This window comes from Manis javanica, chromosome 13 (genome assembly GCF_040802235.1).
Source record: "Manis javanica isolate MJ-LG chromosome 13, MJ_LKY, whole genome shotgun sequence".
NCBI lineage: Eukaryota > Metazoa > Chordata > Mammalia > Pholidota > Manidae > Manis > Manis javanica.
Genome location: NC_133168.1, coordinates 72,149,228 through 72,167,357, shown reverse-complemented (window position 1 = coordinate 72,167,357; position 18,130 = coordinate 72,149,228). Strand labels below are relative to the sequence as shown.

Here is an 18,130-nt window from a genome sequence, read left to right as displayed (position 1 = left end):
CTCACCAGGCCAAGATCAAAGTAAAGTCGGGGGCATGGAGAACTTGGGTCCTCTTCCTTCCACGCTCAGTGCAGCTGGCAGGATTCGCTTCCTTTTCATCCTCTCCAGGTGGTCCCCTCTCTCCTCAAGTCAGCAACACAAGATGAATCCTCCTCCTGCTTGTAATCTGCTCATTGGTTTTAAGGGCTCTTGTGATTATTTAGGTTTAGGCCCACCTGGATAATCTGGGCTAATCCCTAATTTGAAGGCAGTTGATTAGTAACCTAAAGGGCACCTGCAAAGTCCTGTTGTCATGTAAGGTGACACATCTGTGGGAAAATAATATGGGCTGGAGATCATGGGTGCCAAAATTCTGCCTGCACCTCCCAATCTTGGTTTACTGCATTTTGGAGTTAGAAATGGCTGCCAAATTTTATTAAATCTCTTTTTAGTATCCATTAGCACAATCATATAACTTTTGGCCTTTGATTTATTGATACATTAATGGATTAACATTTGGAAAAAATTACATTCCTGGAATATACCCCTCCATGTCCTAATGACTAAAACAGCATGCTGACTGGATACATTTATATGTTTTAATATCATGGCCATTGTAGCACTAGTGAGCACCTCTATCCTGTCACATGGCTGTCCTTTCTTGTGACCATCATATTAAAACATATAAATGTATCCATTCCGCTGCTGTTTTAGTCATTAGGATGCAGAGGGGTTTATTCTAGGAATGCAACATAATGACATAAAAAGTTCTCTTTTTATGCTGCTGGATAGAATTTGCTATGTTATACTGGCTTTTCGATATATTTACAAGTGAGACTTTTTTTTCCTATTAGTTTTCTCAGATTTGGGGGTGGGGGCTATGCTATCTTGGTGAAATGACATGAAAAGCGTCCGACTTACTGTGAGCTCCGAGACGCTCCTCGGGGCCCAGGAAGCAAGCTGTTGGCTCCAGCATCTTTCTTGGATCGTTACTTAATAAAGTTTTTGGTTTCTCATTCTTAGTTGTCTACCACTCAGTTTTTGACTCATTTCCCATAAAAGCATGTTTCATTGAAATTTTTAAATCAAATGGCACTTAGTCATACAATGTACAAAATAACTTTTACCACTAAAAAAAAAAAACAAAAAAACTCACCTATATTTGTCTCGTTTGAACCTGTAATTTCCACCTCCTTATTTTCTCTCTCAGTCTAGCCAGTAGTTTATCTTTCTGCTGTTCATTTTCAAAAGATTTAGATCTGGCATCACATTCATTTTTGTTTTCTAGGTCATTAATTGTTTTCTTCCCATTTTTCTGAAGTTACTTTTGCTATTCTCTCTCCTTGAGATGGGTGCTGTGTTCGTTCATCTGCTTCAAAGTTCAGTTTTGTTTTTTTGTACTAGATTTTTAAAAAACTTTTCATTTTATTGGCCATCTACCATCCAAGCAAACTTCCTGTTTGGGGAGGATTCCAAAATGATCTTTGGGGACCATTTTTTAATTTGATGCATGTAGCTACTAGTATAGTGCCTGACACATAGGTGCTCATTAAATGTGAACCCAAAGTAAAGATACTGGAAACTAGAGGGGCACAATAATGCCCTGTTTGTTTTGGTTCCTGGGAGGATGGCTACAAATGTCAGCTTCCTCCATTCCCTTCAAATGATACATTTTCCTGTGGGAAATTAATAGCCTGCTCACTATACCCAAATAGCTAAAAAGAAATTCCAGAATGTTACTCCACAGCAGAAGGCAGCTACAACTCCAAGTCTTGGATATTCCAAACCTCTTAATATTGAGTACAGCTGTGTACAGTTACAGAGCTGGAATGCATGCAGCAGAGTGTACACAATAGACAAGATAGCTGCAGTCCATGTACAGAAACCCACATCACAGAAGAAGCAGCTGGATCAACAGGAGAGAAACACTGTGGGGTGGGGTGGGGGGCGGTATTCAAGTGCCCAGGAGAGAAAGAGCACAGCAGAAAAGAGGCAGGCAAATCACAGAGTTCATATAGATTGTTAAAAAGTGCGGTAGAGCCCTGCTGAAAACAAGCTACACTGAGTCCCTTCAGAGGGTGTCTGGAGGTTCAGTCCATGTGTCCTTAGAGCCATGTTCTAACCACTAGGCTCCGCTAACCTATTCTGTATTTGCACTGGAGTTTACTCCCCAAGAAAGTTTTCTTTCAGTTCTCAATTAACAATACAGAGCCAACACGACTTCATTTTCATTTCAAACTTATTTAACAAAGAAAAATACTCTTCTGAACTGCCTGGGAGGCTGCATTTTTCCTCTTTTCTCTCAGTGCAAAGTGACATTTGTGTGTCTAGGAAGACTAAGCCCAAACCCATTCACTACAAGGCAAGGGAAGCCACATGTACTAACCCTGGCTTGCAGCATATCATTGTATTTTTTTTCCCCATAAAAAGTTTCTATCTAAAACAGCAGCAAACTCTTCAATTACACGTCTCAGCTGGGGAGACATCTGCTTTCCACTCTGCTTTCCTGAATGCAGAAGGTCCAGTTCACTCGTTTGCTAATGGGTCATAGCAAAGGCCCAAACATAGTGTAATGAACTGGAAAACCAAAGCCATGTAGGTTTGAACCACTGGGTGGTTGTTCCAGGAGTGCTGTGAGTAGCTTTATTTGAAATCAGATCTACGCTATTCACCTCACCTGTCCTTCCCAGAGCAGGGCCCCGATCAGGGTCTGCCAAGCTCCAGTTCTAGGACCATCAAATGATGTTTGGAGGCAACTGTTGGCACTGTGCTCTTTGTCCAGTTTTCCTCCTTTTAAGCCCACCCCACCCCCAGACTTGCTGCCTGCCTCTCCTTTCCCTTCGCTGCTCTGTATCTGCCAATTATAGGGCCCCACCCTGCTTATCTGTGGAGGGCTGGGCTGCCATTGCGACTTGGATTTCTCAGAAGATTGCAGTAGAGCTATTAGACGGCATAGAATGTTGGCTCTTAATTTTTCAGCAGGTAGTTTCCATAAGAAAGGATACCATCTTAAACAGTTATACGCTAGGAGAAGTACATCATTAACTAGTGTTGATAAATAATTTTGGTAAGGGGATTTTACATCTAATTCATAAGGGTTCTTAAAGGAACACATACACCTATGGGTGATGGCAGGAATGCATGAGAGAATTATATGAACTTTTGGGAAATGTTGTACAGTAATCCCAGGGGAATTTTAGAACACTACAAGATGGGCAGGAAATTTAAAAATGATTAGGATTCAAGCCTAGAGCCCAGAGGAACTGAGATCAATTTATACAAATGAACAAACAGAAAGAGTCAGATACCCAGTAATGGGTAAACACTTTTATAAATGATAAAGAGGAGGAGGTGCCCAGTAAACTCTTAAGGTTTATAGACAACAACTCCCTACCTAAGTGCCAATTGGAATAAGTCATTAGACCTCCAGGGAAAGGGACGCAAAATAACAGAAGAATTTATGTGAAACGGTATAAATTCTATAACTACTCCATCATACAGTGTTCCATTATGTAATATCAAAATTATAACCCAAGAAAGAGTCCTGAGAATCCAGTTTGTTCTCCTGAAGACATTTAAGCAACAGTGCTGCCTTGGCTGCAAGGTGTCTTCAAGATGGGCATGGGAAGGCCACTGAGGCTGAAGTCACCAGGGAGGGTATCAGAGATTAAATAAAGGCTGTTCTGTATCTTTGTAGAAACCCTAGTGTGCTACCACATAGGGGACCGGGTGTTGTTTTGGTCATCACGCCTGCAGAAGAAGGCTCTAGTAGATCAAAAAACTATCTAGAGAAGCTGATCAAAAATATGAAGGGAGCAGCAGTAATAACAGAATAGCAACTAACAATTTCAGAGCATTTGCTATATGCCAAGCTCTACTCTAAGTGCCTTACATGTATTAACTCAATTGAATCTCTCAATGAGTCCATGAGATAGGTACTGTTATTGACGCCATTGTAGTGATGAGAAAACAGAGGCAGAGAGAGTTTACACAGCTAGTCAAAGTCATGAAGCTAGTATTTGCACCCAGGCAGTTTCCGGCTCTGAACTACAGGCTACCTACAACACTAGAAAGACTGAGCAAAATTCTGTGCTGTTCCACTGAGGGGGCAAAGGCTAAAAGTAATTCATCTAAGTTAATAAAATCAAGACAAGGCCTGATGGGGAAAACATGAACTTTCTACCAAATTGTAGATTAAAGCTCGGATAAAGTAAATTTCAGACCGATAAAATGAAAACTGCTTTGCACAGCAGGAAGTACATTATAACATTTCGTTTTCTTCAAGAATTGAGACAACTTCTAATAGACTCAAAAAGAGTGTTTTAGCCATTGATAGTGTATTATTAAGGGAAACCAGATTTGTTCCAGGTGCTCTGTCCTTTCAGGTGTGAGCTACCAAGGGATTCGTGTGCCAGCTTGTTGGGCAATGGAGGGGCCTGGGAATAAGATGGTTTTATTTCAAGTGCCTGCTGACCTGGCAGATCTCGGGGAACAGAGAATCCCCACTCTGGTGTAGGTGCTCTGGGAGGAGAAAGCCCAGAGCACTATGGTGGTTGAGGGGGTGTTTACAGGATGTAAAAAGAGAAATAAAAAAGAGATTTGGAAATACTAGGCTTGGTGAATGGGATTGGTGGGAGGAGGCAAATAACGTTGAAGTACTAACCATTTTTGAGTTGTTGAGTTCTGTAGGATTAAAGAGGCACATGCTGACTCTCCTTAGTACACTCTATTCAAGGAAATCAGCCACCCCATCAGCTTTGGACTGTTTAGGACAAGCATTAGAGACGGAACAGAGGCAATTTCTGCTTCTACTCACCTACGCAGTTATCGCAAAGGCTACAATGAGAGGCACGAGGGGGCCGGAAAATCTTGCAGGTGAAACAGTATTTAAGTTTCACAGTCTGGCCATTGATGATGACTTCTTTGGTTCTGGGAGGTGGGCGGTACCCCCCTGAACTGCTGCCGTTGGTGATATCTGTGGAGAGAACACGGAAACGAGCACACGCCCTTAACATCATCCCTTGTCCTCTGGGGCTTGTTCCTAGGCGGCCTGGAGCCTACATTTCTGGAAGGAGCAGCCGCCACCCGCCCCATGCTGCCTCGGGGCACCTACTTACACCCTGGTGGAAAGCAGCTTACACCAGACACTGAAACGCCTTGAGGGTGGAGGGCCGCCTGTCCCATCCTCCTGTGGCTCCCGGCCAGAGCTTGGGGCCACCTACACTATATCACAGGCGGGAGCAGCCCCGTGACTGAGCTCTGGCGGATGGGCTGTGAGCACGCGTGGGCCTGCCCAGTGGTGGGAACCTCCTGCGGAGCCCCACCCAGTCTCCCTCCTAGCACCCAGCCACCTCGGAGCCACAAGCTGGGGGCCTTGGATGACTGTTCAGAGAAGGGCTGCCCTCTGAGCTCTTCACCGAGTCATACTGTTACATGGGCACCAAATTCCTAGACTTTTAAATTGCCTAAGGTCAAGGTTTTATTTGTTACAGCAGCTAGTGCTGCCTTAATACAGTGGGTGAAATTTGCATCAGGAACACTTCCCTTCTTCAGTGGTGCACTTGAAATCCAGCTGAAGAATCTCCCTGCTTTGCCCAATGGTCTCTCAAAAGTACCAGGTATTGGATGGGGGGAAATACATAGTTTAAAATAAATACAGATTTTTAAATTCATATAATGTGTATTTAAAAAATTATTTCTATATTTTGTTGATTGACCAGCATCTTCTATTATTTTTTAAAAGCAGTTTTTAAATTGTTAAAAAAAGTGATAAAAGATTATGTCAATCATACTTCAATTAAATGTAGAAGAAAATACAAATATATATTATATATATATATATACCTTTTTTTAAAGTTTCATTTTACCTTACAGTCTGGTTCTCATCCCTGAGTTCACACTGTAATCACTGGGAGGTTGTAAAAGTCCCTAATGCATAGTCCCTGCCCTAAACCCATTACAGTAGAATGGCCCAGGGTGATTCTAATGTGCGGCTGGGTTAAGAACCTCTGCTCTACAGGAAGATAAAACATCCAGTTTTATTCTATCTACACTATTCACAGCCTTGATGGCTTGTCAGGAAGAATTTGGGGCAGTTAGCTGTGCAGCCAAGAACTGCAGGCCACCAGTGGTAGACGCTAGCAAGAGTATCTGTGCGGGCTTCAGCTAAGACTGGGCCGATACACACAGGCGGAGCAGACCCTGGCTGCTGGAGGAAATCTTGGGAGACTTCATGGTTTTCTTTGAAAATAGAGCTGGTAACATTAAAGGCTGCTGTTCATTTTAATTCACACACACTTAAAAGACACACTATCAGACTGCAAGAATTACGAGATAACATGCACATTTCCAAAGTGGTAGGAATGACTACTGTCATCCACTCAGCTGCCTCCACAGACAGCCTGGCAGGAGTTATGCTGAGAGCTTTCCAAACGACTGGTATTTCAGTCCTGCCCTCAGAGATTCTGATCTCATTGGTGAGTAGAGTCAGGAATCAGGGTTTTGAAAACTCCCGAGGGACAGGAATCTGCAGCAAAAGCTGAGAACCACGCTGCAAGGCCTGGTCACTCCAGCTGAGGCCCGTGCACCAGCCACACCAACTGAGAGCTTCTCAGAGAAGCTGGTTCTGGTCCCTAGAAACCACTCACTCAGAACCTGCATTTACTGGGATCCCCCAGGGATTCGTGCCCTTGAAAGTCTGAGAACCCTGCTCTAGGGTGCCAGTGAACACCCGGCCATCCGCACCACCCATGCATCCGACTCGCACGTTCCTCTTTGCTGTGTACCCAAAGAAATGCCCGCCTGTGGTAAGGAGCTGCACAGAGGGAGCATAGCTTCACTGCACAGCACACGCAGCCACCCAACCACACTCTCAGGGTGAGAACTCAGGTTCGCAGCAGCTGGTGGTGTCTGCTGAGCTGCACCCTCTGGCCCCCAGGGCTGCCCTCACACACAGAATCCACAACTCACGTGCACTGATTTCAGGGGCCCTCTCGCTTTACCCCAATCTCCTCTAAAAGGCTATCAGAATCCTGACAATCTGTCCCTAGCCATTTAGCCTGAGGCTTTGGTATTTGTGAAATACCCACCCCAATGGTAGGGCAGCATTTTGAGTGGTTACTAGCCATTTACTATTCATGGAAAATTAAAGTTCAACAAGCAGATTGTAGAGGGAGAGAGGACAGAGCGTTCAGGAACATGGCAGGAGAGAAGGCAGTGTGGAGGCAGGACCTGGAGAGACGAAGGCACAGCCCTCTGCTTTCCCTCTGTGCTGAGGATGCCCTTCTACTTAGAATAATTAGACACCCATGGGCCTTCCCAAGGACTCTGGTGGCCTTGCCAAGCAGGACATCCTCTCTTGGCATGTGCCCCACATGCCTGGCACCCCAGGTGGCTGCCCTATCAAATGGCACCCTATTCAGCAGGCGGAGAGGCACCAAGCTCCCTAAGCATATACACTGGAAAGAAGAGGACAGCTCAACAGATTTTGTAATAAGGAGAAAACAAAGAGAGGACATGGCTGTGTACTTCCCTAAGCATCAGGGCAAAAATAACTGGCTTTGAACACATCAAAGATAATGTCAGATCTCTACTGGTGCCAACTGGGTGCCACCAAGGTCTAAATTAATTATGACTTGGTGCCTTACTAGCCTTATGTCAGCTATTAAATCCACAGTATCAATTTAGCTTTTGCAAACAGTAGAAAAACAAAAACGTCAGGTATAGGTTTAAAAATAGCAATAATCCAATCAATAATATTCGTTGGTTTAAACAGAAAACTTTAAAAACTGAAATGTCAAGGAATATATTTTAAAAAGCCAAGATGACAAACTTATGCACCCTAGAACAACTGCTACACAAGCCTAGTTCTGAGTGGCAGTGGCCTGGAAAAGTAAGGATCTGCTGGCACTCTTACAGACCCACTTGGCGATCTTGTAGCTCCAAAGTATGTTTTGAAAGATTAAACCTTTGATACAAAGTGAACTGCATGCTACAATTCAACAGACATGGTAAACTGAAACTTAAGAATTGAACCAAACCCCCAAACTCTGTGACTAAATATCTGGAGAGCTCTTTATATAATGGAAACTGAAGAATCAGAAAACCTGGATTCAGGGCCCAGCTGGGACATCATTAAGTGACTGAAGGTCCACAGAATAATCACCACCAAAAGTCAACCAGTATTTACGATGCATTTACTGAAAGCAAAATACTGGGCCAGAAGCCATGGGGAACCCGTAAGTGAACAACCACACATGCGGTGTGGGGAGCAGCTGGCCAGGGGTTGGCTGGGCTGTCTGACAAGCAGTAAGTCTCCTGGCTATAGTCTGGCCACCCCATTCCGGTCTGCTCTGTGGAAAAGCCAGCTTTCTAAGTGCAAGCCTGACAAATTCCTCTGAGCTTCTCGTGAGGTGCACGAGGGCTACCTTCCCTTCACCTGGCCCGTCTCCGTCTCGTCTTGCAGCACCATTTTACCCAGAGCCCGTGCTCAAAGCACAGTGGCCTCCCGTGTTCCCTGAGCAGGCTAGGCTGGTTCATACTTCAGGAATCTGCAATATGAGGTCTTCACTGCTTAGACCTCTCGTTCACGCTGTCTGCGTAGATAATCTCGTCCTTATGGTCCAGTTCAAGCTTCTCTTGAGGAAGCACTTCATAAGTGGAGTTGCTTATTTCCTCCTTTGGACTCTCGCCATGCTTAGTTCACTTATTTATTTATTCAGTCAATAGATCTGTGTTGTGCTGTTAGGTGCCAGCCCTGTGCGTTGTGCTGGGGATGCCGCAGGTACTAAACAGACTTGTTCTCTGCCAGTGATGTTCACAGGCCAGAGAGAGGACCTGGGCCCTCCACTAGTGCATCTAGTACAAGGGTTTGTTTATGTGTCTCGCTCCCAGGTGCTGCTCAAGGGCAGGGACCTCACCTTACCCACGTTCATGTTCCCACTGGCCGGAAGAGGGTCCAGCACATAGAAGGTCCTCAAGAAATGCCTGTTGAATGGAAGACCAGTTGTTCTGGCAGGTAGGTTGGAAGGATGCTGAGATACACAGGACTGCCCACCTGTCAGTCAGAGTCCTGCTGACCTTGGTCCCAAGCCAGGACTCCTCCGTCCCTGGGCACGCCTCTCCCAAGGTCCTTGAGGTGGTTGCTCTTCTTAAACATGTCCAAGGCTGCTGCTGGTCCAGGGAACATCTCACATGGCTAATCAATGCCACCAGGGGACTTGGCACTATGGGCCTCTGTCTACCTCAGGGCACCCCAAAATTGCAGCTTCTTTCACATAATAAAATTCAACAGGCAGCCCATACCAATGGCTTTCAGGCAAGCCTGCGTCCAGGGCAGGTGTGAATAATGGAGCCTTGAAACACAAGGCTTCAAATACCTATCTGAAGATAAAAGTATTTTCTCCTCAACATTCAGACTGACACCAATGGCCAATCATGAAACCTGTTTCTCGTCCCTGCAGATGATGAACACCCGTGGTCTGCATCACAGGGTGCAGAAGGTGGTGTTTTACTCTGTGTTTTTGGTTTGGGTTTTTGTTGTTGGCACCAGTGGTGCCTCTGCTTTTTCAGGCTGCTCTTTGTGGCTTAAATGCAGCTGTGGGAAAAGAATAAGCAAAGTCTGGAATAGCTAATGGCTAAGCAGCCCTAGAATTTGGGGGGAAAGAAACCTCAAACAGTTCTGCAAGTTTATATGATTCAGTATTTCTTAAGGACATTTTTATACACAAACATTTTGAAAGGCAACTCAAATGCCTGAAATGGTCTTTTCCTTCATAAAGCTCCCCCTCCCCACAAACTGCTAGGAGTTATTGGCACAGAAGCAGAAATGTAGCAGAATCTCTGTCTCATATATCTTCACAATTAGGCTTTGGGCAAAGAATTAGGGGACCTGGGGAGAGAGGAATGGGGGCAACTCAGTGTGAGTTTAAGGACACAAAACTGCCTATTGTCTAAGCTTTTCTCTCAGCAAACTACTGGGCTTGCTAGAGGTCTTAAGTAAGCTGTTTGTCACTATATGCCTGTTTCAAGGCGACTCTCCAAAAAATAAGCTTTCTTCTTTTCTTGAGGGAATAATGGAACACTTGCATCCTGAGAGACTCATTTGTCTGCCATCTTATTTATTCCAGCTTAAATTCAAGAACAAAACTGAACATTTAAAGTTGTTGAACTTCACCATATAAAGTAATTCAACTCTGCATTTTTTGAAATGCAAAGGGAAAAAAAATCCTGATTTATGAAAGACATAGATTAAATTCTTTTCCCTTACCAAAAGGATTCAGAACAGTGGCATCCTCTACAATGAATGGAAGCGAGGACATTCAGGGACCAGTCTTTCCTAAACTGTTCACTCACTCACTCACTCACTCACTCACTCACTCACTCACTCACTCACTTACTTGCTTAACACCTATGGGTGTTGGAGGTACCCTGGTGGGCAACACAGGCCTGTACCCTGCCTTCAAGGAGTTCATAGTCTAGTGGAGGACACAGATACTAATTAAATAATCACACAACTAAAAGTACCATCACACATGGTATTATTCTGAGTCAGAGAAGCAGGGAAGCTAGCCTGGTGTGGGGACTCTCCCCAGAAGGAAAACCATTTGAACCAGGATCTGAAAGATGATGAAGGGCTTCCCTAGGGAAAGCCTGTGTGCATGTGTGTGTACGAGCGTGCCCACATGCTGGGAGTTAGAAGCAAGGCATCTCAGGAGCAACTTGTATATTGGGATCAAGACCTGAAGGGAGGCTAGAGTCACCAGGACACAGAGTGGGAGATGATCAGAGAGGAAGAAAGCAGGGGTGAGGTCACAGAGAACCTTACTCACATTTGGGATGTTGGCTTTCATCCTAAGAGCAAAGGGAAGCTTGATTGTTACTTTCACATCTCAGCTTGGCTAAGCTATGTGCCCAGTTGTTGGGTCAAACATCAGTATAGCTGCTGCTGAGAAGGTATTTTTAGATGAGATTAACATTTAAATCAATAGATTTTGAGTAAAACATTATTCTCCATAATGTGGATGGGCCTCACCCAATTAGTTGAAGGTTTTAAGAGCAAAGACTAAGGTTCCCCAAAGTAGAAGAAATTCTCTTCAAGACTGCAGTACAGAGATTCTGCCTAAGTTTCCAGCCTGCTGCCCTGTGTAATCTGGACTCAAGACTACAGCATCAACTCTTGCCTGAGTTTCCAGCCTGAGGGTCTATCCTTACAAATTCCAAACTTGCCATCCTCCACAATTGCATGAACCAATTTCTTAAAAAAAAATCTGTGCATCTCCCAGTGGTTCTTCTGTGGCTTATATTCTAGGGAGGGCAGATAAAGCCAGAGTATGAATTGTTAATGATTTAAGTGTACAAACAAATCATATTTAATAATAGATCTTAAACTTGGCTGATGAGCAAGACTTACTTAGGGCAGTGATCTCAACCGGGGGTGATTTTTTATCTGTGGAGAAAACAGATCTCAGGTTCTTCACATTTAAACTATGGTATTCCAGGTGCCTGTGGTTCAGGGGCATTTTAATTCACAGAAAGACCTTGAAGTGTCATATGCTGATGTTCATCACCATTATCAAAACCCTTTTTGGGGGACCTGCACAGATCCTGTAGTATCCTGTGATAATATATTATATATCACTAATTACTGCAATTAAAGGGAGAAGAAAAATAAAGTGCTTAGTAGCTATAACTCTCCTAGATTAACTGAATTAATCCAAAGCTTGGTTATAATAAAGTGAAAATTAATGACTACCTTATTTTTTGCCATACTATTTTTCCACATGGATGCCAAAGACTTGCCCTTAAATGTAAAAGAAATAAAAGGGGTTTTGTCCTTGTGAAGTTTTAAATTTCCTCAAATTTTGTCCAAGTTGTCTGAGCACACATACACAAAGCTGCTGTGTTGCAGAAATGAAAATCAGTTCTTCTATTGAAGGACAAAGCTAGAATATTTGTGTGTGTTTCTATTCCATGGGGCACAGTTCCTGCACTGCCAGAAACTACTAAACATCATGCAGTGATAGAGATCGATTTGGGCTGTCAGTGTTTGCAATATTATATAGATGACAAGTGAGCACAAAGGCAAATACTGGCCCCTGGAAACCATGTTCGCACGGTGCTGTGCTTCGTCTTTACCACCAGAAGCATCTGGTACACTTTTATTGAAGTCCGAGTAGCATTAACATGAGGGCATTAGCAGAGACCTGAATGCAGGAACCAGCTTATATCTCATTCTGTACAGTAATGCTGTAAGATTTCATCTTTAGCACTGAAGAAAAGAGAGGGAGGGATGTCAGTGAAGAACTAGTGCATGCTTTTTGTAAATATGCTATATTTTAATGGGAAAAATGCCCATCTATTATCCTACATTCTTATCTCTTTAGCCTTTTATCAATACTGGTTTTTTAAATTAATAAGAGTCTTCAAAAGATGACCATATAAACCTCTATCTATCTATCTATCTATGTATATAAAGATTTTTTATATATAATATTTGCAATAACCAGTTGGAAAGTACAAGGGGATAAAATCCCGTTTACCAGAAGTGGTAAGCAATTTACCAGATTGTTTTTAAAGAAAAAAACAATCACAAAACTCTAGGAATGAACCTAATTAAAAAAATGGCATGTAGATTTGTATGAAGAAAACTATAAAACAATTCAGAAACTTTAAGAGATTTTGAAGAAACATGGAGAGACAAATCTATCACCTGGAGTGCAAGATTCTCTATTTTAAATATACCAATTCTTCCCACATCACTTCATACATGTAATATAATGCTAATCAAAAGCCAAACATGATTTGGGGAAATGCTGACAAACAGGAAAAAGTGATTTTAAGTTATACCAGGAAGAAAAAACAGTAAGGATATTTGCAAAAGTAAAGTAATGAGGGGAAATGATTGTCCCAGGAAAAAGTGAAACATTGAAACAAAATAGAACATTCCTAAATAGACAACAGTTCTGTAAGATTCAGCATTTCAAATCAGTGGGGAAAGCAAAGATTATTCAATAAACAGAACTGGGATACACAGCCAATCATTTAGGGGGAAAAAGATTCAATGTGAAGTATGAAAACATTAAGAACTAGGAAAATCAACATGAACTTAGAGGTCTGGGGAGGGGAAGCCCTTTCTAAACATATGACAAGGTGACATTCATAAAGAAAACATGGATTGTTCTATGTCAAAAGTTAAAAACCTGTATGTTAAAAAACTCCATTAAATGCAAATGGTAAAGTAGGAGCATATTTGCTACATACATAACAAAGGGTACGATCTTTAAAGTGATCTTGAACATGAGGGAAAAGACAAATATTTCAGTAAGAAAAGGGGGAAAAGAGAGAAACAGGCAACTCACACACAAAGAAAGATAGATGGTCAATAAATACAATTAACAAGTTTGTAATTTGCTGCTCCCAATTTCAAACACATGAAGTTAAAGTTCAATTTTAAATGCTAATATTTTGTATTGGTGAAAGTAGGGAGACAAGGCATGCGCGTGAACTTTCAGTGAGAATATAAATTAATAGAACCTTCTGAGGAATAAGTTGGCTATTATCTCAAAATGTTACTAAAGTATATATCCTTTGTCCCAGCAAGAGTATTTTTTGACATGTGACCTGAAGAAATTTTCATAAATATTGATTGCAACACTGTTTTTTACTATTAAAAATTGAGAAAAATTTAAATGTCAACAAGAGGGAATTGGTTAAATGAATTATATGGTCATGCAATGGAACACCATATAGCCATTAAAGATGGAGTAGAATGGTTCATAGTACATTAAGAAGGAAAAAAATGTTTTCAAAATGGTAATGTACAATATGAGCCCATGTTTGTGTAAAAAATAAAAAAATGTATTTTGCAGAGAAAAACAATACCAGAAGGATCCATCAAAATGTTAACCATGGCTATCTCTGATTGGTTGGATTAAATTAATTTAAAAAATAAAGAATTAAATTCTTTTTTATGCTTTTCAACATTTCTACAATCGATATATATGACTTTGTAATGAACAAGAGATGTTACTTTTAAAGTAGAGCTTACAAAGAGGCATGAAACATTTGCAAAAGGGACTGAGATAATGTGGACTCCCTACAGTTTGTAAATTTAGTAGTTAATGGAAATATCTCTGCTGCTTCAAAAAATAATTACACATTCCGAGGTTTCATCCATCATTTTCAAAAGGTGTCCCATCTACCTCTCCTAAAGGCTCGTTGTAAGATGTTTTAAAACTCTTTTTTTATTCCTGAAACTCTATGAGTTTATTTGACTTATCAGGGGACACCTGTAGCTCCTGGAATTTTAATCCTCCTCCTGGCTGTGGGACAGCCACACAGTGCTGTGTGGGGCTGAGTTACAAAATTAGCTCACTTAATACAGATTATCTCGGCATAACATTTCTCTCTAGGAAAAGTGCCTTTTATGCTACTGGATATTCTTTCATATGCCAAAATATTGTCCAGATTTTGCACCATGTGAAAGCAGTGGGAAAAGGAGCCATTTTCCTGGGAGTCAGGAGTTACTTTGTCTACACTCTGCACCCCTGAGTGGCCTAATCCTCTGGGATACTCCGAGCTGCACACAGGGGGCTGGAGAGAGGACCAGCGAGGTTAGCTGTTTTGGGGTGTAGGATTGTGTACAGGGCTTGCATTCCCCAACTTTCTGACTCTGCTTTGCTTTGTGCCCTTCAATGTGCGTGTGATAAGGTTTGAATAACATGGAATAACTCGCCTGTGTTCTCCATGTACACATTTCTTGTATCTTTGCTTTAGTCTCACAAGCAGATGGTAAATGGGTGGAAGGCACACTGTAGGTAAGTACTTAGTAAATGCTTGTTAACCTAAATCCAGGCCACCACTAAGCCAATAACCCTGACTCAACACCTTTCCACTTACAGGGTTTAAAATGAAATGATTTCAAATATTTTCTTCAGACTGCTTTGCTGAGGATGTGTTCCTGGAGTAGAAAAAGCAGTATGGAAGAGCTCACTGACAGAGTTTCAGTCTCTCATCCCCCAGGGCCCGACACTTGCCCTGGTGGGCCCGCAGCAGCCCTCATGGGCCCAAACCTATGAGTTCTCGGGCACCAGGTCTGATAAAAAGCCAAGGCCACAGGAAGGCAAGAATGAGTTTTATCTGAACATACTTGTTAGATTGGCAGTAGTGACTGTGTCTGACCATACTGGTGCTCACTGGTACTTAAAAAAGGAGTGCTGTAAAGTGCTGTAGAATAAAAATGTGTAAGGGTGGAAAGAATTCAGATAAATAATAGTCTAGTCTAGATTTTGACAAAAACAAAATAATTTCATTTCCCTTTGTATTCTTTCCAATGCTTCCAACATGACTCACAGTCATAGTCTTGCATTAAAAAGACAGACTTGCATTAAAAGCAACTAAATCTAGAGATTAGCATTTAACGGTCACCAATTTCTACATATTTAAAAAAAATATATATATGCATAATATAAAATACCTAACTGCCTACAATTCTCTCTCTAGCCACATAGCATATTGATGATGCCTCTTAATGCGATTGTGGGTTTTTTCTTTTCTTTATGCCTTTTGCCTCTGATGACCAAGTGAAGCCCGCACCCCACTCCCAGTAGGCAGCAGTCAGTAGATGCCAGCTGAGATTACCACAGAAAAACAGTTTTAACTGTAAAGAATGTGATGTTTGATTTCTCTTTTTAATTATCTGGTCAGCAGGGTAGGAGTTTCTCAATTCTTTTGATAATTAACTTGGAAGAAATAGGACTGAGGAAGTCTTTTGAGTTCACATCCCTGTTTCTTCTCTGCAAGGGCCCTGACACTCGCAGAGTAAAGCACGGAGAGCTTTTCCTCTTTGCCTTTCCACTGTCAGCCCTTGGGGTTGGCCTGCAGACTAATGGGTCCCACCTAGCAGAGCTGCTCCGAAGGGCCCTGTTCAGGGGTGACTGAATGCCTGAAGGCCCTTAGCCCACCAGAGTACTGGTGCTCATGTTTGCTCAGGCTTCTAGAGCGGCCATGCAGCTCCACAACCTGTAATAACCCAGCCGTCTGGCCTTCAGAGGCCCACAACCACCTGCTTGTGAAACGGAGGGGCCATGTGAGGCAACCAGACTTGTTCCAGACACACACAACATTGAGACAGAGCTGCCTGGACTTGACAGCTCCTTGCCGGAGTGTCTGTCTTTCTAATAAGCACCTTCCAAGAACCAGGTATTGGTAACAGGACAAGAGCACCTGCTTCCCCTTCAGACAAAAGAAATTCTGCGGGGGGTTGGGTGGAGGGATGGGTGTCACACAGTCACATTAGAGTAGGGCAATACAGGGAACAGCAGGTTTCCAGTGATTTCCTGTTACCCAGACCAGGAGCTGGGGCAGGCCTTCCCCGGAAGCACTTCCAGCTGCTGCCATGTTGTTCCTGGGGGCAAGGTCTCCTCCATCCGGGTCCTGGTCAGCTCAGTGCCTTTTCCCCAGACTCCATACTTGTAGCAGGGACAAGGACTCTGCCTCCCTATCCCCCTAGAGGTCCTGGGATGCAGCCCAGTGCTTGGCTCTGGGAGACACTCAGTGGGTCCTTGCAGAGTGGGCAAGTCCTGAGAGCACGGATCCTTGCATCCGAGTCCCATGTCCACCTGTCCTGTTTGTGCCCTTTACTAGCTGGGCAGCCTCCTGAAGGAAACGAAGAGCTCCAGAGGGGTTTCCAGGTCTTTTCCATGGGCAGTGCAGGTGCTTGTGGGGAGGCGGGAGGTTTCAAAGGACGGGGGTCTTCGCCCTGATGGCTAGCTGACACGACCTCCATTCTCTGAGGGGGCTGTCAAACCCCCATGAAGCTGTCTGGACCTGACATGTATAAAATGCTCCATATGCATCTGGTGACATTTTGCGGCAGTGAATCTAAAGAATTACTGTCTAAAAGGATCACTTTGGGGAATGTGCTAGAAACAGATTCCCAGTCTCTGCATCTAGAGACACTTTATTTGTGGGTTCTGGACAGAGCCTGAGAACTTGCATTGTAATGAGCAGTTTAAGTGACTCATCTAGGGGGTCTGCAGACCTCAGGGTGACAGCAGCTTAAGGACTACCTGCTCCCCACCACTATGAGTGGCACAGCTTCCACAGACCCCCTTGTGGGAGCCCTCACCCCACTTCTCTCCAGAGCGCCTCCCTCCAAGCGCTTCTTGCTGGTGGTTAGGAGTCAGCCTTTCTCATGGTCCTCATGGCCGGGGGTCCTTGACCCTGGCTCCCTTCCCTTACCGCCCAGACCCATGGGTTTCACGATTATCATGGGCTCAGCTCTCCTTGTGGTGTTCAGCCTCTGGGTGCAGCCGCATGAGCTCACACCCCATACGCCTTTTGGACCCCTTTCTTTGCAAGAAGCTCTCTAAGCTAAGGAACCAAAATGATTTTTGTTTGAGAATTTATAAACACCCATGTTTCCCCCATAAGCCACAGAGCTCTCAGATGCTAACAGAAAAAAGGAGGTTCCCAATAACCTCTACACATTATGTTTAACTTTTAAATTCATCTCAACAGTTCAAGAACTATGTATCAGGGCACTCCCTCCCTGCCAGGTGCGTGTGTGGTGTGTGTCCCTCAGATTATAAACCAAGGCTAGCTGCTTTGTCTGCATCCCCCATATTTATCCTAGTATAGGACGGTGGATCTCACATTCGGGACTTTAAGACACGCATGTGCCTACCAGGAAACACAGCTGCTGAACCAGAATCTCCAGGAGAAGATGTCTATAAATACATTTGATTTTCAAAAAGTAATACCATGTAGTAAAAAAAAAGCATGTAAAAAAACAAAACCCCCATGGGGATTGTCATCTGCATTGCTGATGGGAACCTGTGGCCTAGGCTGACCCTTGGCACCTGACAGCTGCTCAGGGGGTATTCAATGAAAACTCGGGCAATAAAGCCCTCTGGACTTTGTCTCCCTCCCGTCCCCTCCACCCATAGCATGCTTCCCCCACTCACAGGCATATGGTTCTGAGTGAAGCAGAGTAAGTCATCAGTCTCAGGATAGCTGCAAGAGCCGTTCTCAGCAACAACTCTGAAGTGACTTCCTATAAAGAAGAATCCTTGCACTGGGCTGGCTAACAACATCCAAGCTCTGAGGACCTGGGCTCCCCCACAAATGCCTTCCTGCTCTGTGGATTTAA

The 18,130-nt window shown here is 43.4% G+C and overlaps 1 protein-coding gene across 4 annotated transcripts in view; it reads right to left on the bottom strand.

The window, feature by feature from the left end:
- ZDHHC14 (zDHHC palmitoyltransferase 14) overlaps positions 1-18,130 on the bottom strand; it is a 255,031-nt gene that overhangs the window by 77,812 nt on the left and 159,089 nt on the right. For 3 of the 4 annotated variants that reach the window (XM_017657073.3, XM_017657074.3, XM_073219817.1), the window contains exon 3: positions 4,796-4,954. The exons of the other annotated variant lie outside the window; for it this stretch is intronic. In XM_017657073.3, coding sequence (XP_017512562.1) covers positions 4,796-4,954 — 159 coding nt within the window. The remainder of the gene's footprint in view (positions 1-4,795; positions 4,955-18,130) is intronic. 4 annotated transcript variants of the gene reach the window in all.